Source organism: Tenrec ecaudatus, chromosome 9, assembly GCF_050624435.1.
Source record: "Tenrec ecaudatus isolate mTenEca1 chromosome 9, mTenEca1.hap1, whole genome shotgun sequence".
Lineage (NCBI taxonomy): Eukaryota > Metazoa > Chordata > Mammalia > Afrosoricida > Tenrecidae > Tenrec > Tenrec ecaudatus.
The window spans coordinates 15,874,972-15,899,029 of NC_134538.1; the positions used below are offsets into that span (position 1 = coordinate 15,874,972).

Here is a 24,058-nt window from a genome sequence, read left to right on the forward strand (position 1 = left end):
GGAACTGGAAACCCAGGTTATCCAGAGTGGATGATCCCTTTAGGACCAGTGGTGAGAGTGGCGATACTGGGAGGGTGGAGGAAGGGTGGGGTGGAAAGGGGGAACCGATTACAAGGATCTACATATAACCTCTTCCCTGGGGGATGGACAACAGAAAAAATGGGTGAAGAGAGATGTTGGACAGTGTAAAATATGACAAAATAGTAGTTTATAAATTATCAAGGGCTCATGAGGGAAGAGGAAGCGGGGAGGGAGAGGGAAAAAATGAGGAGCTGATGCCAGGGGCTTAAGTGAAGAGCAAGTTTTGAGAATGAAGAGGGTAATGAATGTACAAATGTGCTTGACACAATTGATGTATGTATTGATTGTGATAAGAGTTGTAGGAGCCCCAAATAAAATGATTTTTTAATCAATGCATTAAATAAATAAATTAAAATTTTCCTCTCTGCAACCCTCTCACTTCAGTGTGAAATAGCAGAGCATTATTCAGCACATCCAATTCATTGCACAGTTGTGAAAACAGTCAACTGTTTAAAGTGATTACCTGTACAAAATGGACAGAATTTATGATGCTTTTCATTACTTCTTATAACTCTTGTGGCAGTGTCTTCGTTGCTAACATTTGCCAATGTATCATTGAGTGAGTTTCGTTGAAATCCTGATCGACATCCTAGCATAGCTGGAGCACCATCTGTGCAAACACCACAAACCTTTCCTCAAGAGATCTTATGTTCTTTCAGAAATGAACCGTGTCAAATACAATCATGTGCAGTTGTCATTTCAAGAGGTTTGCAAAAAAGAAACTCATCTTTAAAGTTGCCAACATTAATATACCTCACGTAAAACAGTAACTGTGAACAGTTTGCAACGTCTTTGGATTCATCAAGTCGGATGCTAAATATTGGAAGTGGAGCAGATTTAATTTCCTGGATTACCTGATCAAGAATATCGGCAGACGTGTCATCTACTCTTCTGTGGACACTGTTATTAGATAAGGAAATTGCACACAATTTCAAAACAAATTCGTCTCTGATCATATCTCAAACAATGTCTTTGGCCGCTGGCAACAGTAAATCCTCAGCAATGGTGTGAAATTTCATAGTTCAGGTGATTCTGAGTGCCACCAAATATGAAGGTTCAATGGCTGCTACATTTTGTTTGTGATACTTGTCATCAGTGTCAAATGTGGCTTTCTTGAGATCACCAGCTTTGCTTCTAAAATAGTTGGTATCCTTGCTGGCAAAGCATGGATACTTGCTATCAAAATGGCATTTTAGTTTGCTCGGCTTCACAGATTTGGCTGACAGAACTTCACAACAAATAATACACTGTGGTTTCTCAATTCCTGCTGTAATTATTGAGGTAAAACCATAGTGTAAAAAACCCTCACTATATTTTCTTTTCTTAACATTCTTCTCTACACAACCCATTGTCATGGGATGGGTTGCTAATGAAAATAATATATAACAATAGCCTTAATAATACAAAAGATGATACATGGCATAGCTCAGTCAATACAGTTCATTAAAGTTTCCTATAATTTACCATTCTCTGTGTTGTTTTTTTACGTACTTGTTACTATCTATAACAAGGGGTTAGTATTCACAACAACCACAACTGAATATAAAAAGACAGATCAGCATCCAGATTAAGTTCCCATGATGCAGATATTTTTTTCTACAGTAGCTGATGATTTCACAGTACATTATTTTACATTTACCCAGTAATTATAATTCATGAAGTGCCATTTTACCTCCAGGACTGCTTATTTCAACACAGTAGCTACTTTTAACAGAATAGCTGCTTTCAACACAGCAGCTGCTTTCTACATAGTAGCTGCTCTCTACACAGTAGCTACTCTCTACACAGTAGCTACTCTCTACAGCTGGTGTGTGACCGGTCTGCATAAGTACATTATGGCACCAAGCCTGTCACAAACACCTGTATTTGTACGGGGATTATGTGATGGGGCTGGCATGATGATGTCATCATGCTGGGTACTTGCATGTGGGTGTAACTGCAGGTGTGCAGACCTGCCTAGAGGTGGATAGAGGAGCAGTGCCTCGGTTCCGAAGACCATCAGAAATATGTGTTTTCTGAAGGCCTTATGTGATCCTTGTGAAAGGGTTATTCCACTCCCAAAGGGTTCACGACCCATAGGTTGAGAACCACTGCTATAGATGAACTAAAAGCCCAAAATCCATTTGCAGGGTGAATTAAACCTCTGGTGAATTCCCTCTGACTATTGACCAGGGATGTGGATAGCCTTGCTATCAAACAAAGTGCAATGGCAAGGCACTATGGCAGTTACACAATTTCCTGTCAACTTGTGAAGGGTTGGAGTCTAGCCTGTCAATCAGGTCACAGCTTGATGACCTCATTTGGAGGTGCTAAAGGAGATAAATAACTCGCTGGAGGCAGGACGCAGGCTCACTCCCTGTGAGGCATGCTTGCTGACAAGACATATGGAACTACGCTAGAGCCCTGGAACTGAAGAAGCCACGTGGAGACCTCTGCCAACGCTGAGATACCTCTACCACCACTGGATCCACAAGACTTCCCATCCACTGACCTATGATCTTCCTGTATTTGGCATTATGGCATAGTTGCGTGTGTCTAAAGAGAAATTTATGGACTAGTATTGGACATATGGGCTAATATTGGACTTATGGACTTGACCTGGATTGGGTCGGGCTGTTTTCTCAAATTCAACTAGCTCTTTCTTATTCACATATGAGTCTCCCTGGATTTGTTTCTCTATTCTAGCCCTGACTAACACAATACCTATGTTATATCTACATTAAAAGTTCTATCTAATGTCACATTCAGAGCACCCCCTCAGCTGTGAACTTCAGTGCCCCCTGTGCCTTTCACAGCTCCCCCATGCACAGGAGGGCCGCATGACTTCTCCTCATGGAACGTTAGACTTGTATTTCTATTCAAGTAGACCCTTCTCTTTCTTTAATGAATGGAAGAGAGAGAATACTCCAGTGGAAGACTCTAGAACATAGGTTCTCATATTTAATGGTCCTATCACCCCCTCTTCAGAAAACAATCACTCAGCACTCCCTGACAAATAAAATCTTTGGTGCTACAACCCGTAATCCATGATAAAGTGTAGGTATCTGCTTTTGCAGATTGTTCCAGTGCCCCCACCCCCACAGCAGGCAGCATCACTCACGTTGGAAACTTGTAGAAGCCCCTCCACAGAGAACAGAGTTGAGTTGCCTTAGGGGCTGCAACTACACCCTACTTACCTGTTTGTCCCCGGGGCCCAGCACAGAATGAGAGAGTACACTGTGGCTGAGGGAATACACAGCAGATGAACACACGGATGGATGATAAATGGGATGGATGGATGATAAATGGGATGGATACATGGATGATGGATACATGGATGATGGACACATGGATGATGGATACATGGATGGACGGATGATAAATGAGATGGATACATGGATGATGGATGGCATGGGAGATAACTGGATAGATGAATGGGTACATGGATGGACCGATGGGTGCATGGATGGATAGGAGAAGTAGGTGGGGTGGGGGTCGGAGAACTGCCTGTCTGAGATCTGACCAGTTTTCTCTAGGAAGAATTTTTATGAATATCAGTGAGGCTGATGTTCGACCCCAGCTCTCCAGGGGGCTGGTTCAGAGGGAGGGGTTACGCTCCTTATTCCAAGCATTCGGAGCTCTGCCTCCGCACTGGGGAAGCTAAGCCTTGTCGGTCAGCAGTGGGGCTGGAGTGCAGGGTCTTTATCTCCTCAGCTCTGCATCCCCAGAGGAAGTCCTTAACAGGACTCTGTATTTATGAAGGAGTAGGTGAAAGGTCACATTCAAGACAGGTTGTGCTTCTTAGTTACATGTATTAAAAGGACTTGTGTCACTCGTGACCATCAGTATGCGAAGAGGGCCACTATCCCGAATTCCCATCCAGGGATTCCCACGTGAATGGCTGCGATCCTAGAGCCAGGCAGGAGTGCCCCCTGGACACCAGGCCGGGTGTAACTATGAGGCACACAGTGGGCTCCACCCACGTGGCAGGCTGTCTGGGTCTTCCTGGTCAGAGAAAGGGCCTTCACACTCCACTCTCTGGGGTCGATGTTTTCAGTCACATGGGGTTGGCGCGTGCGACCCCGAAAGAGGCCTCTGAGACACAAACTGAGCAGGTGTGGTGCATCTGTCCAGGTTACGTACACAGGGGATAAAGGCTATTTAGAGAAACATTCCCTTTGTCCCAGAGCAGTCTTCAGAGATTGTACTAAGGAACAGAAACCACGTTAGGCTGCATGAAGGAGCATCGGAAATCAGTGGGAACTGCCAAGAGTGAGCTTGGGAGCACAATGACTTGAGCAGTCCAGCTCTCGGTGCTTTGAGGCATTCTCGTACCTGAGCACACACAGAGCCTACGAGGTAAGCAGAGCTTGTGTGCCCACTCCTCACAGATCACAAAGAAGGCACGCCAAGGGTGCGAGGCTGGCTCGGTCACAAAGTGAGGTGACAGGGTGACCCGAGGCTCAACACCATGGAGCCCAGAGCAGGCATCTCAACATGGCTCTGGGCATTCAGATCTGTCCCTGGTCGATGGACTGAGGGCCGGGTCACACACCACACTCCCACCCCACCTCCCTCGCCAGCCCAATGTCATCAGGCATCCTTCTGGCTTCCACCCCCAGCTCTGCTGGACAGGCGGCTCCTGGCTGGCGTGCATGGCTTTACAGGCTTGTCTCCTCTTCCTCTACTTCTTGGTCTTGGTCATTCTTTCTGCTTTCTGCTTGTTGCCCAAGGATCATCCCCTGAAATGGTAAAGAATCAAGAAAGTTACATTGTAGTGGGGCTGCAACCAATGTGAATGGATAGTTGAAAGGAAACGGAAGTGTTCTGTACGCCTTCACCCAATTCCCAGGGCAAAGTTCAATCAGCACAATCAAGAAAGCCTTCTAATCACCCGGGGTTGCAGGAAACCCCAGGCTGAGGTTCCACGTTCAGGTCCCGCAGACGCCCTGCGTGTCCGGCCACAGCTTGCTGCAATGCAAAGCAAGTAAGCCAGGTTCGCAGCCCCCACCGGCCTGGGGAACCACGCTCTCTGTAAGATGACCGGAGCACATATGGGTTCAGGGACTTCAAGGGTAGCCAATCCGGGGGAGATCTAGAGAGAGCAGAGCTAGATCGCGCCACTTTGGAAGTTGGTGCTGTGGCCCTGTGGGGCACCGTTCCCCTAGGCAAGTTGGGCACCGTGTTCCCGTGGACACCGTAGTAAAAGAAAGGGAGTTGGACGGCTCTCTGCCAGGGGGTTCCGGGTATCTGGAAACCCATCTTCCCACTAAAAACAAATGAATGTTCCCCTCTGCCGGATGGACAAAAGTAAAGTCAGACACCAATAAAATACAGCCATTGCCATTGAGTTGAGTCTGACGCATAGCAACGCTTACACATCTGAGAGCAACCGTGCCCCACAGGTTTGTGCCCCACAGCGGTTGACTGGCCAGAAGTTCATTGCCTTTTACGGGAGCACCTCTGGGTTGACGTGAATGCATGCTAGGTATCAGCTGAGTGTGGTAACCATGGGCACCACCCAGGGCATCCAGTGGTTCTCTGAAAGCACCAGCATTAACTGTACATGTGTGCCTCTGGTCTGCGCTCGTGTCCCACAATAGTCTGTTCTGCAGGGCTTCAAGCAGCGGTGTGCAACTGCAAGTGTTGGAGTTTGAAATAATGATGAACCTGGGGGTCATTCTGGCCCTTCTGTGCTCGAGATGGGTGCTATCCTGGTTACCATGTGCACAGGAGCTACAGGGGGGACACTTGTAGCTTCACATCCCCAAATCTGATAGCATACCAAACAACAATATGCCAGGAGACACCGTCCTCCCCCAGGATCTGCATTACAAACAACCGAATGCCACCCTCCAGGTTCCCAAAGCCCAGGCCTAAGGGGCACCTGAGGGGAAGAAACACAAACTTGTCTTGCTTTTGTTCTGATCTGGAAGACTGGTCTACTACCGAATTTGTAATTCAGATTCTCCCAGTCTCCCTCGAGGGTGCGAGGGGAGGGCAGCAGACTCTCCCATGGCCGGTCTCTGCTTTACCTTAGACGAGTTTGAGCTGGTTTCCCTTAAAGAACAGGACCGTGAACCATCTGCTTATAATGTCCTTCCCTCATTACACCAACAGGAGCCAGAGGTTAGAAGCATAATTCTGGGGTCTGCCAATTTGCCCACAGCCACGGTGTTTACAACGACGCAGATTTAGACCTCACTTCTCTGAGCACTGGTAGTGTAGTGGGTAAGTACTGGGCTGCGATCCACGTGGTTGGCAGTTTGAAACCACAGGCATCTCCATGGGAGAAAGACAGGGCTTTCTACTCCTGTAAAGTACAGTCTCAGAAACCCACAGAAGGTCCCTATGAGTCACCATTGACTCGTTGGCAGGGAGTTTGGGGTTTTCTCTGAGCAAGGAAAGAGTTGACAACAATGACAAAAATCTGCTCCTGAAAAGACCATTTCACCCCCACCGCACCTCGCTGACTTCTCCATCACCAGGTGGTGTGGGCCCGTGATTCTGAGAGTCCTGCACACTGCCACGCGGGCCCTCGGAGTCACCTGGGTTGGATACAGAATAAAAGAGCTGGTTAGCGAAGTGTGTTATTCTGGGTACATTAGAGAAACAAATCCACAGAAACTCATGTATAAGAGAGAGTTTTAAATAAAGGGTAAGTGCACATCAAGAAAACATCCCAACCCGGTGCTGCCCAAGCCCACAAGTCCAACATTAACCCATTGACTCATATGTTTGAGTTAGTTGGCATCGCTAGTATGTGTTGTTTAAACACATTTTACAGCTGTGTTCCAAGCATTTTGCCACAACTTTCTTAGTTTGGGGGGCTTTTTTGTATTGTTTTTAGATTAAAAAAGAAAACATGGGTTCTAAGAGAGTTTTTTTAAAAGAATCGTCATGATAAGGAACTGGTTCTGTGTTATCTATGTTGTTTATGATAATTTAGTAAACTCTTTTAGAAAACAGGTAAGGAAATGCCAACAGCAGACCACATGAGACAGGTTTTTCTTTTTGTATAGAGAACCAGCCAGGTGCTAGTGAAAAAAGTCAAAGAAGGACTAAAACTCCTGAAAAGCAGCTAACAAATAATGACTCTCTCTCCACATCTCCACATCTCCACATCTCGTCTCCACATGCGTGTCCACAGATCCAGGTCCACAGATCCAGGTCCTCAACATTCTCAAGGTATGGGCCAGACTATAGTTGTTAAAAACTTTTTTAATGCTGTGTTTCTTATTCAAATGATATTTAACTCTGAACTTATTTACTTTGAAATTTCTGTGTAATGTTTTGTATTAAAAGGCAAGGTTATGGTAAAAACTTGGTGGTCGAGAATGGATTAATCCATCTTCAGTTATTTCTCATGGGGAAAATTGATTTGGAATTTGACTGCGTCGCATCTGGACGCTTCTTCTGGATCAGATCAGCACCAAGGTCCGGAGTTCTACTGTAATTCTCTCTGACCCAGCAGGGGAGACCACGTCCTTTCCTCCTCCTCGCAAGGAGGCAAGTCAGTGAACAAGGTCAGAGACTGGGGTCGCCTTGTTCAGCAGGGCGAACACCCCACAGCGACAGCCAGCGCACATGACTGAGTGAGTGAACGAATGGCGCAGTACATAAGCCATTATCAAGTCCCCGCCTGCCCTGGCGTGTGTGATGGACTGGCGCATGCAAACAACTATCAAAGGCTTACTTGCATTTCATTCTTAATCAATCAGGTTCAATCAGTTTCAAAACTAAATGAACTAGTTTGGAGGCACAAACATAAGTAGCTGTGCCCATCATTCAGGTCTCAAAAAATTCACTGCCATCGAGTCAATTCCGGCTCATAGCGACCTCCCACGAAGAGTTCCCGACTCTGAAATCCACAAGAACCCTTCTACTCTGTCTGAGAGGGTCGCTAGGATGACAAGAGTCCACATCCATTAAGCCCTGGGCTAAGTGCAGTAGATCACAATGGCCACCAGAGGGGGCCCAGAACCTCTCAAAGAGCAGTATTTGCAGCAAAGCCCATCCCCGCGGCACTGCTCTGGACCCTCACCGGCATCTATTGCTTCGGCCCATCAGAACAAGGATAGGCCTGCTGTTGGCTCTGCACCTGATTGTTATTTTTCTTTTTGAATGGTCTCACTTCTCTTTTCTGAAATTTTCACATCTGTGTACAGCTCACATGGTCTTAAAAATTAAATGTATGGAGAGGAGGGTGTGGGGGGCCTGGTAGGGCTTGATCAAAGGCAATGTAACCGAGAAAAATTACTGAAATCTGAACATGATAGTGGGACAAGAGGAAAGTAAAAGGAAATAGAGGAAAGACCTAGGAGGCAACGGGCATTTACAGGGATCTAAATACAGGCATGTACATATGTAAATATATTTATATGAGGATGGGGAAATAGATCTATGTGCACATATTTATAGGTTTAGTGTTAAGGTAGCAGAAGGACATTGGGCCTCTACTCGAGTACTCCCTCAATGCAAGAACGCTTTGTTCTAATAACCTGGCATTGCATGATGCTCACCTTCCCAACACGATCACAGAAGACAAAGTGGGTGCATAAGCAAATGTGGTGAAGAAAGCTTATGGTAGCCAGCTATCAAAAGATATATCATGTGGGGTCTTAAAGGCTTGAAGATAAACAAGCAACCATCTAGCTGAGAAGCAACAAAGCCCACATGGAAGAAGCACACCAGCCTCTGTGATCACAAGGTGTCGAAGGGATCAGGTATCAGCAAAGAACAAAAAATCAGAACATTGTGAATGAGGGGGAGTGTGGAGGGGAGACCCAAAGCCCATCTGTAAGCAACTGTATATTCTCTTACAGAAGAGTTGCAGGGTGGAGAAGAGCCAGTCAGGGTGCAGTATAACACCAATGAAACATACAACTTTCCTCTGGTTCTTTAATGCTTCCTCCCTCCACCACTATCATGATCCCAATCCTACCATACAAATCCAGTTAGACCACAGAATTTACACTGGTACAGATAAGAGCTGGAAACAAAGGGAACCCAGGACAGATAAACCCTCAGAACCAATAATGAGAGTAGCCATACCAGGAGGGGAAGGGGAAGGTGGGGGAGAAAGAGGGAACCAATCACAATGATCTATCTATAACCCCCTCCCAGGGGACAGACAACAGGAAAATGGGTGAAGGGAGACACCAGACAGTGTAAGACATGAAAAAATAATAATTTATAAATTATCAAGGGTTCGTGAGGGAGGGAAGGGAGGGGAGGCAGGGGAATAAAAATAAGGAGCTGATACCAAGAGTTAAAGTAGAAAGCAAATGTTTTCAGAATGATGATGGCAACAAATGTACAATTGTGCTTGACACAATGATGTGTGTATGGATTGTGATAGAGTTGTATGAGCCACCAATAAAATGATTTTTTTAAAGAAACACAACTTAAATGTAAGTAGAAGAAATATGTTCTCTGTGGATGGCAATGCAATCTATTTCAAAACCAAAAGCAAAACCAGGTCAAGCTCACTGCCTGAGTCCATCCCACTCCCGGAGACCCCTGCGGGTTTCCGAGATGGTCACTGTGGACAGGAGTAGAAAGCCCAGTCCTTCTCCCCTGGAGCTGCTGGCTGTTCTGAACTGCCAACCGTGCAGATCGCAGCCCAATACACAACCACTAATCTACCTCCAAAGAAATCAATAAAGTCAAAATAAGGTTTTATTTGAAGGATTGTGCCCCAGCGATGCTTTCGTAAAAGAATGTTCCACTGTTGGCATAATTCATCTATTCCAGTGAAGACACAGAGCCCATGCTAGCTGGCTGGGAAATGACATCAGACACATTGACGATCCTGTCGTTCAGGTTTCAATGACTTCATATGAAGTTGAGTGGAGGAGGAAATTTCCTCCAATCAATTTCTTCTCTCAATGGCCTGCATAATCCTGAAGTATTTCCAGGGCCACCATAAGCCACCGATAGTGGCAACAGCCAGGACAGACCAACTTTTAGAACCTAGTTCACCAACTAGGTGCTGTCTTAAAAACGTTTTGTTTTGCTTTAACATGGGACAGGAGAGCAGCTAGGAATCATGTGAAACGCTTGTGAATGCTCAGGCCTCCCCACCCTGGGCCTAGGAGAGCTGCTTTTCTGGGTGGGTTCCCAACTCTCTTCCGGCAGCATGGAAGACTACAGTTGAAGTCGGTGCTCCAGGGAGAGCAGTGGCGACTCAACCCAGGAGACCCGGGTTCAAGTCCCAGCCACTGCTCCTCCTGCAGCCAGCACCCAGGTGTCAGGGGAGGCTTGCACCTTGCTCTGATGCTGAACAGGTTCCACCAGTATTTCCAGACGAAGAAAGACCCTCATAATAAACTGCCCCAAATCAGCCAATCAGAATCCTATGGCTCCCACCAGTCTAAGTCTGTTGGCCATGGAGCCCCCATGAGTCGGGGCTGGTTACTGCAGGGCAGCTAACGGCAACACCAGTGAGAATTCCAGAAGAGGGAAAGTTCCAGAATCTGTACTTTGGTGACCCTTGAGAAGTACTTGCTGTCAAGTTAGGGTTCTGGTTCCAGTGTCACCCAGACCTTCTGAGGAAATGCAGAGCATTGGGGCTAACCTGGGGTTGCCCTTGCAGCCCCAGTTCCTAAACTTGGGTTGTGTCGAATCTCAGCACTAACTGACACCGTCCTTAGAGAGTTCAGGCTGGATGGCTGACACCCTACCTGGGTGAATTAAAATCCTGACTGTGTGTCCTCGGCATGGTAGAATATGTGGGTGATGGCGGGACCAATCCTGCCCTGTAAGGCAGGGGAAAGTCCAGAATTTAAAAATCTTTTTTTTAATGGAGAAACAGAGCATTTTGGTCATCTAATTATATAAACGCCCTCGTTCCTTCAAAGAGCTCAGCATCCTCCTGGAGGACTCTCGGGAACATCCCCTCATTCACCGTTTTAAAGTAAGAGACAGGAAATCTCAGAGCAAGGGAAAGCGGCAGGTCTGGTATCTGATTCCCAGATCCGTTTCCCAGGACCAGACCAAGTCCTGGCTCCTGAAATAACCCCCAGTGGGTTCTCCCTGGGGGACACCATCGCCCCAATTATGTGCGAACAGAGTGCTCGCGCCTCTTTCGGGGCTGTCTCACACTCTGACAGGGACGCCTTCCTCTTCCTCTCTCAGCTGAGCAGGGACGAGGTGCAGGAGCGACTGTGCAGTGTCCCGTGTAGTGTGTCGCTGTCTGGTCGGCTCAGTGCAGAGCCAGCTGGGACCACGGCTAACTCCCATTGCCTCCAGGCAAATCACTTAACAGCCTCATTAGGACCACAATTGCAGCCCCATCCTGGCCTCCTTCCCAAGAGTCCGATCACTCCTTAATATCTTTAAAACGCCATCACACCCTTGCAGCTGCCAGGCAAAATGCATCGTGATTATCCTCCATCAGCTTTAAGACACTCTACCTGTCACCCCCTAAAAGTAATGACCCCTGTGGGAGAAGACCTAGCACCTGACCACCATCAGCCCCTGGGGAATTCCCTGCAGCTGCAGGGAGCTGGAAGGACGGTGACCTGGGGCAATTTGTTCAACTGCTGAGAACCTTCCTGGTTTCCCCTCTAAATGCAGCTCCTACAGCCTTGGGGTGCCCCCCAGCCTGAAAACCTGAGCCCAGCCCTGCCCCTACCCCAGTCTGTAACGCTGAAACCGTCAAGCCCAGCCCTAAATCTAGTCTGTAACTTTGAGCCCAGCCCAGCCCCAACCCCAGTCTGTACCTCTGAGCCCCTGCCTAGTCAGCCCCGCACCCTGTCTGAACCGCTTAGCTCTGAGAAAGGACGGCATCCAGCAGTCCTCCCCACGTCAAGGAGAGGCAGAGAGAACACTACTGAAGGCCACCGGAACACGCAGAGAGTGTCTCAGACCTCTGGCTGTTTGCAGGACTTCCCTCCCGTGCCTCCCTCGGGACATCCACTGAGGCACCTTCCTCCTTAGCAAAACTCTCCATCCATCAGGTCCCCAGTGGCAAGCTCCCTGAAGCCCTGTCTGCAACTGTGAGGGAAGTCAGCCCCTCACACTATCACGGGTCCCGTAGGTGTAATTGTACAGTTATGATCTATAAAGAGTATAGTAAAGCCGTAGAGAATACGAGAAGGTAAAATAAAGGAGTCAGACACATTTCAGGGTAGCATGCTCACCTCAGCCCTCCTTGGTAGTCCACGTGGGGATGGGGGCGGGAGGGGAGAGGGCAGGAGAGAGAGAGGAAAGGCCAAGAGGACTGGAGAGGGGACAGGGCTGGAGAGAGGAGGGAAGGGAGTTGGGGAAGGAGGGAGAGGGTAGGAGGGTAGTCCGAAGGAGAGAACGTCTTTCTTGTTTTGGGGCTATTTGTAGGTAGCCATATGATATGCATATTTCGTAGTTACATACGTCCCAAGGTGGGTGTTAATCCAATACCTGCACTGGGGGAAGGCATGAGCGGGATGGGTGCCTGGGCGGGAGGGGATAATCAAAGAATGTCTGCTTCCACAGGGAGCCAGAATCAATCACGTGCTCTGTGGGAATGTACTTAAAGCAGGACAATGTGCTTGGACTTTATCTCTATTTTAGCTTTCCAGATTCCCTCTGTTAAGAGTTAGGGAAATAAAGCCCTGGTTATATTTTCCTCAGTGGTAGTTTCTCACGTGCAACCACCAAACCTTTATGACAGCACGATGCTAACAGTGGGGGCAGCCTAATGAGCGGTGCCACATCCGCATGGCATACGATGCTGCCATGAAGAAGGACAGAGTCACAAGATGCAGAGGGCATCCCGGCGTTGCCGTCAGCACACACGTCCTCTTCCGGGAAGAGAGGACCAAGACCTGACATGATGTCCAACCGCTGGTACCATCTACATTTTCAACCACGTATGTACTTGACCTACAGAGGTCATGTTTTCAGCCCACCTTCCATTTACAGGAGAAACTGCTCTTAGGTAGTTCAATGACCCATTGCAATTGTAAAGGAGTCTTGTCCCCAGAGAGCCCCTAAGTGCTAAGCTGGGGGCTCCTGTGACCGTCGCAATTATGGTTCCTTCACACAGGGACTGAACAGGACCCCTCCCTGGGCCACGCTCCCTCCTCTGCTGCTGTAGTAACCCATGCAGTGGGAGTGACCCTGACACGCGGTTCCCATGTGTGTCCCACTGTACGACTGCGCTCCTTGGACTCACGGTCCCCTGCGTGTCCCACGGTAGGACTCTGCTCCACAGGGTTCTCAGTGGCTCCTTTTTCAGGGGTAGATTGCCAGGTCTTCCTTCTGAGGTGCCCCAGGAGAGTCTTTCAGTTAGCAGCCGCATGTGAACCATCCACTCCACTGCATGGGTGTGAGTCGAGGGGTAGAGATGAATCTGCACTCCAGCTGTGGCTAACAAGATCCAGACCGAGTGTGCTTTCCCTCTACTCACATGCTGCAAGGCGGCACTGCTGAAGCTGAATCTTGAGCCAGATGTTAACGCGCTGGCCCCAGGCTCCGGGGGGCTCCACCTCCCACAGGCGCCCCTGTTCCTCCGGATGGTCCAGCAAGAACCTCCTACAGACTGAGAGCAAGGTGCATCTGTGAATCCCGATGACCCAAGCCTGCTGGAGTTTTTCCTGGCTAAACCCCGCATTGTCCACTTCCAAGCCCCCCATCTCACCCAATGCCCAGCCCATGTGGGCACGCCGTCCTCCCCTGCCACCATCTGTCACCTCCCACCTTGTCCACTGTCCCTCCCCTCCTAAGTCTCATCCAGCCCCCTTTCCCGGGACCCTTGTCTGCTCTGCCATGCCACATTTCACAGGGGAGCACCTCCCTGTGACGGTGCCCCCATCCTGCTACATGGCCCTGCTCTGGTGTCTGAGCGACCACCAACCCCTTCCTAACTCTTTCAGGTTCCAGAATTCTGCTGAAAGCTTACCAAGCACAACTGAAGCATCAGGAAGGTGCGGCCCAAGCTGTCAGAGAGTGGCTCACCTCGTCTGCTGCTCAGCTAGGCTGACACACGCAACTTCATAGAGAGGCGCACCTTTCAAGTTTAGCATGCTTCAACTCTTGAGGGTTTGTGCCAGAAAGTGGCAGCAGGAAAAGCATCCCTAGCTCCTCCCCTCACCTCAAAGGGTCATGCCACAGACATGGACACAGCTGGGCCTGGACCCCTCCGCCTCAGGAGAACAGCTGTATGCAGAACCCTGGGTCCCAGGATCCTGAGCCTGGCTTAGCAGGTGGCTGTGCCCAACATGAGTGTGTGCTCTTGGGCCAAAGGTTTCCTAGCCCGTGGTGAGGTGAGTGGTTTTAGGGCCCAGCTGGAGCCCCTCGTTCAGGAAGGGGGTCGCTCAAGAAATGACAACTGGCCAATGAAGCGTAGGGGGGGAGGGGAAGCCTGGACAGCCCTGCATTCTCCCTACACGCTGCCTACTCATCCTCTGGGACCAGGCGCCACCAGAGGTCCAGAAGCAAAAGCTCAGCGTTCCAGCACCCTCCGTAGGGCAGCTGAAACCCTAGAGAGGGCCAGCGAGATGCCACCCTGGGTCCTGGGACCCGTGAAGGATGCCGGCATGCAGCGCAGGCTGTGGGTAGTTTCCATTGTCCGCCCCCTGTCCCCGCCTCTCTCTGCGCACACACAGCAGGAAGCACCCAGGACAAAGCCTGAAGTGGCCACACTGAGGCCCACCCACTCACACTGCTGAGGGCTCAGAAGCAAGGGGAGGGGACACCGAGGCCACTGGACGTGGCTGTGAAGAGAGGACCACCCACCTGAGCCCAGAACCCTTAGGTGAGCTGACCAGCGCAGGTAGTCCAGGCCTTTGCAGGCACTCCAACTTCACTGATGCCGTTTGAAAAGAGACAGATGTGACTTTGAAGAATAAAATGTTTTCACCCACTGCTCCTCATGACACTCAGGGGGGCGGGACTGTGGGGGTGTTACATGGGAGCACAGTGGTTCACTTCCTGTGCGTGCCCTGGGGGGCAGGGGGCAAGTGCGAGTCTCATGTTACAACCAGTCTTGAGCAAGCTGAGCACCCTCCATCATGTGGGGGGCTCCCCCAATCCACTGAATCCCTTAAGGGCAAACACTGAGGTTCCCCCCAGGGAGAATTCTGCCTGAAGACTGGATAAAATCCAATTGATATAGGGATTATTATAAGAGTTGTAAGAGCCCCCAGGAAAAATGATCCTTTAATTCAAAACCAAAAGACTGTATCAAATACATCCAACCCGACTTTCCAGCTACTGCCTAGCCTACCAATTCCAGATGCAAGACTCTCCGTTTCTCACCTTCCACGTGACCTAAGGACTTTGTTTGTACTTGCCAGCCCTGTGACTACGTGAGCTGATCCTTAAAATCAGTACACCAATCTCTCTCTCTCTCTCTCTCTCTCTCTCTCTCTCTCTCTCTCTCTCTCTCTCTCTCCCTTTAAATACACAGGTATGGGTTAGTAATGTCCATGCAGTAACATGCACCTGCATCTGCACCCTTACCCTCATAAGACTTTCTGTTTGTTTTAAAATGAAAGTAGCTCTCCCTGGCAGCACTGGTGGGGAAGCATTGGACTACTCACCATGAGGTTCAGAGTTCAAGCCCAGCAGCTTATCTGCTCTCCAAAAGACTTGCAAGGGCTCAGAAACATTATACAGAGTCAGTATGAGTCAGCATCAACTTGATGCCAGTGGGTTTAGGTTTAATGGTTTGAAGAAGTTTCAAAACCCCAAACCCAGACTCTTGTAGCACGGGGCCTCGGATGGGATTCAGGCAGATGAGGCAGAGGCCATGGCTCCGGGTAGAGGGTCTGAGACTTGGTGGAGCAAGCAGGCGGGTGGTGGCGCAGGGAGCGGCTAGGTGCACTCCCCTCCTGCCCTTCTCGCTTTTGATAAGCTCCCACTACCCTGCCAGTCCCTCCCGCCTCTGCCACCACCAGCAATAGCAGCAGCAGCCACAAGGACCAAGAGAAGTGGGTTCCCACATGAGGTCCCCCCAACATCTCAATCATGACATTCTACTTCACAGAATGTATCATGAATATTCAGCAATGTAAGCCTGTGTGTGTGCATACCTTACACACACACACACACACACACACCCCTCTAGGGATTTGAAATGCCCGCCCCCTACCCCCACCCCCCGCAGGGAAAGCAAGGAGGAGGGAGGAGCTACCAGCAGTGGAGTGCGTATTGTAAACTTGCAGGAGAAGATCCTGGCACTTGGAGCCCAGCAGCCAGCAGCCTGCTGCCCCGGTACAGAGGCAGGTCTGGGTCTCTGGGGTCTGCTTCTCTGGCGGTGTTTGTTTGCTTCACAGTATTTCCAAACCCAATTTTTCCCACAGTGAGAAAAGCTTGCCTCTTGTGATCAAAGGCTTGCTTTGGGGCTAAAGAAGGGGAGATTTCTTGGGAGGGAGAAATCTCACCTCCATGCGGGGATGCTGAGAGCTGCATGGTCTGCAGGCTCCGCAACCCCACCCAGTACCCCCGGGGCACGTGTCCTACCCACCTCCATTGCCCATCTGTGTCAACACCATGGTCTTACCTTGGAGCATGGCACGGGAAATGGGGCAGCTGAGCCCCAGGGCCTCGTCCTCTCGAAAGGTCTCACAGAAGTCCTGCAGCAGCGCCATCCCCAGGCCCTGGCGGCGGTGCTGCCGCCGGATAAACACGGTATCGAAGACAGGAAGCAGGTAGCATGCCCCGCTGCCGTCGCCACACAGGCTGCCTGCAGGACGAAGACGTGGGCAACATCCGCTCACCCCAGCCCCGCGGAGCCCCGCCACCAGGACTCCTGGGGGTCAGCTGGCATCAGGCAGGCCATGTGTCACCAGCTACACTACACAATCAGAGATGAAATAACACATCCTTCTAAACCATCAGTCTGGTGGATGAACCATTTAAAACACACACACACACACACACACACACACTGTGATTGGCTACTAGGGCGGCCACTAGATTGCTACGCACACTGGAAAAGGAACCCCGGGTGACCCCCCTCCCCATAAGGCTTCTCACTCACTCAGACCCTCATGTCCCTCTCTTCTCTGTTAATTCACAGAAACCTTGGATGAAGCCAACAGGGAAGATTTAGACAATCACTAAGTCCTACCAGCAAAGGTGGGGCGAATGGGTCCGGGAAGCAACCCAACATTTTCAAGGGGTGGACTTGTTTGGGTCACTCTAACAAAGGTTCTGTGTGCCCTGAACAGAAGTAGGATCCCCAGAGAGATGCAGTTCGCAGTCTTATCAGGGCCCTGCTGCAGCAGAGAGAGCAGGAGACAAGGCGACGAGGCAGGGGAACGTGCTTACGCTCCGCCATGAGCTTAGCTTCATGACCGCCCAGGGGCCACACGGCACAGTGGCCACGCAGCCACAGAAACCTGACGTGCAGCCTTGGTCCTCGCCTTCACCGGAACATCAGCCCCCCCAAAGAGCCTGCTGCCTCATCGGGCTACTTCTGAAGTCCACATGGGGCCGCGTCTCAGATGCCGTGGAAGCCACGACAAGCGTCATGGAGCAATATGACAGGAACAGCCGCAAGGAGCCTGTCCCCTGCTGGAAGGCCTGGGCCCAGTTTGCGGGAATCTGGTGGCCACAGGGCAGCAGAGGGTCCGAGAGAAAGACATCTTCACAGCGCAGCAGTGGGACTCCTGTGTCTGTCTGCGCTACTCTCCATTCTGATGCCCGGTTGTGGGCGCCAGGAGACTGAGGCCCCCGTGGGAAGCTGCCGCCTACAGGGACCGGAATGATAGTGATCCAAGGTCTGACCTGAGAAAGAAGCAGCCACACAGTGCTAGACCCCTTCATCCCAGGGGACCAGGGTGCTGGTGTTGCTGTCCTCAAGGGGGGCCCATCCCGGGCCTTCTGGAGGGAAGGGTGGCTGCGGCTCCTGGAGACGGCTCGGCATGCAGCCGGGTAAGGCAGGGGCAGCTGCTTCCTGGGGACCTAAGGAGGACTGAAGGAGTGGAGCTAAGGACTATGCTGGCAAGGTGTTCCTGGCTCCCCTGGGACCTTCTCCCTAGAGCTCTAGGACTAGTCCTAGCCACTGCTGGTGGCTTGGAGGCTTCTTGCCCTTGCCCTTGCCCTTGTCCTTGCCCGACAAGGAGAATACCCGGATGTCTGCTAGCCAACTCCAGTCAACTTCCAGTCCTAGATGGGAGTGTTTTTCTGATGAGCAGGGACTTCTTCCCTTGATGCATCCAAAGGTAGACTCTTGCTCAACGTTGAAAATAGCAAGAGTCTCCCTGCCCGCCCCCCAAATATTTTCTTCCAACGTAAATCTCCTGTTAATAGCATTGCACTCAGGCAGAAATCTCAGTCCAAAGGCAGCCAGCTCAGCACCGTGGGCCAGCAAGCCTAGCTCCTCCCCAAGTCAGTGCCAGCAGAAGCACCCCTCCACAAGCTGGCCTCCTACCCCCAAGCGCTCAGCTTGACTCCGTCGGGGGTCTGGGAAGCCCACTGGTCTGTTTCATGGTCTGGCTCGCAGTTCTGCCGCAGCTGCTCCACTGGCAGGCTCTGCCGGCACAGCTTTTAGTTCCTGGGTCCCAGAGGCTCACTGTGCAGGGTCGCAAAGTCCAAAGGGACGATTTCCCTCCCGGCTCTCCTTCCTTTGCTTCCGTTCATTTGTTTAGTGAACATGTTTTGCCTTGTGATTGCAAACTAAGTGCATGCGTACTGAGTGGATTATCACGTTCACATTCCACGATGCCATCCCATCAATCATTGGTCCTACTTCTTTCCTGGATTTCCTGTTTCCACCCTTCCTTATTTCCTAACTCTCTGTACTTCATCCATGTGGAAATGCTGCCCTGCTGATCTGAAAGGGCCCATCACTGGAACGCAGGGGTGAGTTCCGTTCCAAAGGGCCAGCATCTTGAGAGTCTACCAGGATCTCTCTGACCAGCAAGCCTGGTCTCCTTTTATAATCCTGAGTTTGGTTATACATCTTTCAGAGCACCATCTAGTCAGGCGCCTTCTAGATCTTCTGGTTTCAAGGTTGAGAGGTTGATGTTTGTTTGGTCCAGTGGTCCCCTGGACTAATTTTTCCATACTCTTTAAATTTTCATCATTTTTTCCTCCAGGTGAGGAAATAGTTTCACCTTCCATGGTTGCTCAAAAGCTTTTAAGAACCCAACTACTACTCATCCAAGTAAAGTATAGAGAATTGTATTTATGAACCATTACGATGGTTAAGTTTTGTGTCAGCTTGGCTGGGCTACGATCCTCAGTAATTTGGTAGCAAGGCCTCACCTATAAGGTGCAGGCCACACACAGCCTAACCATGTCTTCATGTGCACATAGCCTATTTCATGTCTATGAATAGATGCTATGGCTCTATCCTCATCCTCATCCTCCTCATCCTCCTCCTTCTCCTCCTCATCCTCATCCTCCTTCTTGTTGATCTGGATCTTGTCTCTGGTTTCTTGGGGCTTGGGACCTGTGACCTACAATGTAGTCTGCCAATCCTGGATGCTGTCAGCAGTCTTCCACATTACCTGCCTTGGATCCACTCAACCCTGCCTCCACCAGCCTGCCGCCTTTCTACCTCTGGCTTCATCCTCCTGCCTCCTGGTTCTCCCCACTTGCAACGGCATACGTTGGGAAGGTCTCCAGGTCTGCATCTGACCCACAGACTTGAGCCAGGCTGGACCTGCCAATCACTCTGTAGCTGTGGGGGCCAGTTTCTCAACATGGATTTCTTGCTTAAGAAGAGTTTCTTTATTATACATATAAGCATTTCACTGGTTTAGTTTCTCTAAAAAACCAGCCTAACACAACTATGTTATGCTAATTGGCCTTGATGTCCCCTGAGATTCTGATTGCCCCCAGGCTCAGTAACTCCCTCCCTCGAGGTGTCTGGCCGTGATGGCCAAGTCTTCACAACTTGTCCCCTGTGTGCTCCACCACATTCAGGGGTACAGCTGCAACAAAGTTGAATACACATATACAAATAGCCTCTACCAAATTTACATATGTTTATGGGTCTACGCCTGCTCACCTCCCACACCTGCTCAGATGGCATGTCTACCTGAGCTTCTGTTTGTAAACAGCTACTACTACAGGATTGTGTGTGTAACAGTGTCTGCCTCTGCTGTCTTAATTTATTTGTTTCTATCTCTAAATTCGTGAGGAAGAGCCACACTGCTTTCCACGGTGGTTGTACCATCTCACAGTCTCACCGACAGTATAGGAGCCATCCAGTGTCTCCACGCTCTCACCAGCACTTGTTAGTTGCTTTTTTGGAAATGTGCTATTAACGCTGGGGTGATACCTTATTGGGGTTTTGATTTATGTAAGTCTCTCAAACAGCTAATGACCACAAGCTGTCTGACGTCTTTGGTCATCTACTCATCATCTGGCTACTTGGTTTTGTGGGGTTTTTCTTGCAGCGAGGTGTGGACGTTTTCTATAAATTATGCAGGTTCTCCTTTCTTGCTGGGAGTGAGCTCGCCTATCCTGGTTCTGAGATAGCTCATGTTATACCCAGCAGAAGGACAAACTTGACCAAAGCCCATGCTAGATTTTTCAGGCTTTTAGAATCACAATTCCCTCTGTAAAGAGTACACACAACTGAATCCACAGTATCTGCCCCACATTCCCTTGCCCAAACCCATCAGGGAAAAGAGTCACTTGGTAGAAGTTGCAAAGACTACGGTTAGAAGAGGCATACTAAGTAATTCACAATGCTGTGAGTAAATACATAGGCACTATGCTAGGTAAAAGAAGCCAGATGCAAAAGGCAGCATATGACCGTATACAGTCCCGCTCATATGGAATTTCCATATTAGTCAAGCTGGTGGAGACAGAGATCGCTAGATCAGGGACTGCCTAGAGCTGGAGTTGAACACTCTTGGAACTTCCAGTCAGAAGCTCCACCGATTAGCTCTTCAGCATCAAAGCAACAAAGCCTCCACTGACAAATGGGTGATGAATGAACAAAACTTAACCAAAGATAATTTTGAAGTTTTGACAAATGTAGCATGGTTATGTAAGAGGTTAACACTGCGAGCTGAGTGGCAGGTGGTGGAGTGCTTATGCGCTGGGCTGCAATGCACATGGTTAGCAGTTCGAAACCACCAGCAGCTCCTCGGGAGAAAGACCGGGCTTTCTACTCCCGTCGACAGTGACCGTCTCAGGGGTCATTACGAGTCAGCATGGACTCAGTGGCACTGAGATTAGTTTGGTGGGCTATTTTTACAACTTGTCTGTAAATATAGCCCTAGTTTAAAATGGAAAAAGGGAATAAATACTTCGCCAACTTGTTCTTAGGACCAATCACACCTTCAGGCTGGTCAAATAAAGCCCATTTGCAACATCAATTCCCAAAGCTAAATCTTATTACCATCCATCCACGAACAAGAGCTGAGGCACAGAGCACTCACACGGACTCTCCTAATTGTAACAAGGACACAAAGCACAAAGGAATCGGGCAACCTAGCCTGGGACAGTTGTTGGGAGCCCTAGACAATCTCATCCATTTTACAGACATGGCAACCCTTTTGGTAACAACTGTCCAAATCTGGCTCTCATCAGCTTATGAGAAGTCAGCTGACCCCAGAGCAAGCCTAGATCCACTCATGCCACAAGAATTGATGCTGTCAAACCCAGGCAAAGAGCATCAATGCCCTCAGGGCATCTTCTTCTTCCTGCCATTTCATGTCCAAAAGCACTTTCATCACGGAACACGTGAGACAGCTGCCAGGTGTTGGCAAAGAGGGAGAGCAATAAAAACCCTTACTTTCCCCTCGAGAGCATCTAATGATCACAATAGTGTTGAGTACACTTAAGCATTACCTAGAGAGGCGGGGCTTGTGCCTGCTCTACAGCTAACAATCCCATTTCTGAGGATATGGCCCAGGCTGGTCTTTCTCAAACATTTCATTCTTGTCACGCCTCGGCTCTTCAAAGACTTTTCTCCTCCCTAAGGACCATCCACAATTAAACATAAAAAGATTAGAACTGAGCTTCGGAAAGCCATAAACTATTGTGATAGCTAAAATGTATTCATTCCCTAAGAACAATCCTCCCCTCCCCCCTAACCTGGGGAATGCCTGTCATAGAGCAATGGTTCTCACACTTCAAATTCCATGGAGGAATTTCTTGTTGGAAAGCCCACAGAGTAGTAGGCCCAATCACCTACCCTCAAAGGTCCTGGGAGAATCCCACAATTCTTGTCACCCCAAATACATGAGGATCTCAACATGGAACCTGCTGGAACATTCTAGCAAACTTATGTAGCAATCAAGGAGCTGCATGTTGCTCCTGACCAAAATTACTCCAGCCCAGGCAGAGACTTTATAAACTAAATTTCTCTATGTATTATTATGAGATGAAATAACTTTAAACATCCATTAATAGTCGTAACGTGGGATATGCAAAGTATAAATATAAGAAATTTGGAAGTCATCAAAAATTAAATGTAACACATCACGACTATTATACTATCTTAGTGAGATGAAATGAACTTTCATTGACCAATTTGAACCAAGCAATCATAGTATTTACTACACAGGGATGACAAGTCCAAGAAGAATATTGTTGCATTCATGATCAAAAAGAGCATTTCATGATCTACCTTGAAGAGGGCGTGCTCCAAATGTTAGTTGATGAAAGGCTACAAACTATTGGGGTCTAGGAGTTTTATAGCTCAGAGTGCAAGGGAACAGGGAAAGGGGTGGGTAAGAAGTAGGGGCCTCGGTTCAGTTGCACTTGGCCTGACCGGATATCCTGTTGCCAAACTTTGTTCATATTCAAACAGCATTACAGTTCTGTGACCCTGGGTATGACTAGGGAGAACATTCATTCCCCCACAAGAATAAGATTAATTACGTTAGTACAATTAAGTAGTTAGGGGTAGTCATGGAGACAGAGAAAATTCCTGTGGTCTCAGAACAGGGAGGACGTTTCCTCTGATGAGCAGTGGGCCTGAGAGAGAGACAGAGAGAGACCCGGCTCCCAGCCTCGCTTTCAGACACCAGGATTTCAGTTCAGGCAGCCTGATACTACAAAGACAGACTACTCTTCACCAGAGTCCTTTCTTCTGAAGTCCCTTTACATGCACTTGTACTGTCTACCTTTCGGTTAGCAGCTGAGTCCACTAATCATATTAACTAAACACAGTAGGAAAAAACCCATGACCTTTTATTTCTTTTTCTCCATGAGTATTTTTTTAAATCATGTTATTAGGGGCTCATACAACTCTTAATCGCAATCTGCACATACATAAATTGAGTAAAGGACATTTGTACATTCTCGTCATTCTCAAAATACTGCTCTCCACTTAAGCCCTTGGAATCAGCTCTTCATTTCTCCTCTCCCTCCCCGCTCTCTGTGTCCCCCAGATCCTGAAATATCTGTTACCTTTCATTTTGGTAGTATAAAATCCAACAGCCGCTCCATTTCTCCACAAAATTTTAGCTTGCTCCATCATAGAGTGAGGCAAAAAAAACATGTCATCGGCATCCAGATTCCTCTCCAATCTTCCAAAAATAATGACATTTAGAATGAAAAGCACAATCCTTTCCCCAAATGATTGAACCTTGGAAGGAAGCAACGAATGAGGAATTAAGTGAAACCAGAGAGGGAAATCAGACACAGTAAATTGTGAACTTGGAATTGACCATCGAGGCCAGGTGCATGCTCCACTGTCCTAAGAATCATAGGTTGGGTCTCCAGAGGCAAAAGTTGAGTCAGCTTTCATCGGCTGACCTTTCACATCAACGATGCCTCCAGGGGTGAGGGGCTGTGCCAGAGCAGACTCCTGAGCCCCAGGGGCCACAGTCACGGAAAAGAGGTCTACAGAGGAAAGTAAAGCCACACTACTGAAGCAAGGAGTTGTCACCAAGGTGTTTAATGGCACATTCACCAGCATGTTTAATGACAGTGCGGTCCTGGCACCCAGAAGGAAGGTAAAGAAATGGAGAGAGCAAATGCCGTACCCCGAATAACAAATCTAATGGCTCGTGACAGGTGTGAGCGAGCACTGGAGTTTTACTCTCAGAGAATGCCTGGGATCCACCGCCTGCTGTGTCCTGACGCTGTGAAGTCG

The 24,058-nt window shown here is 49.1% G+C and overlaps 1 protein-coding gene across 1 annotated transcript in view; it reads right to left on the bottom strand.

Annotated features, from left to right (window-relative positions):
• Positions 1-431: 431 nt before the first annotated feature.
• LOC142456700 (protein FAM169B-like) overlaps positions 432-24,058 on the bottom strand; it is a 70,574-nt gene continuing 46,947 nt past the window's right edge. The window contains exons 5-9 of the mRNA XM_075557891.1: positions 23,371-23,548; positions 16,550-16,732; positions 13,454-13,585; positions 6,526-6,608; positions 432-4,802 (exon numbers count right to left, since the gene is read on the bottom strand). Coding sequence (XP_075414006.1) covers positions 4,722-4,802; positions 6,526-6,608; positions 13,454-13,585; positions 16,550-16,732; positions 23,371-23,548 — 657 coding nt within the window. The 3' untranslated portion in view covers positions 432-4,721. The remainder of the gene's footprint in view (positions 4,803-6,525; positions 6,609-13,453; positions 13,586-16,549; positions 16,733-23,370; positions 23,549-24,058) is intronic.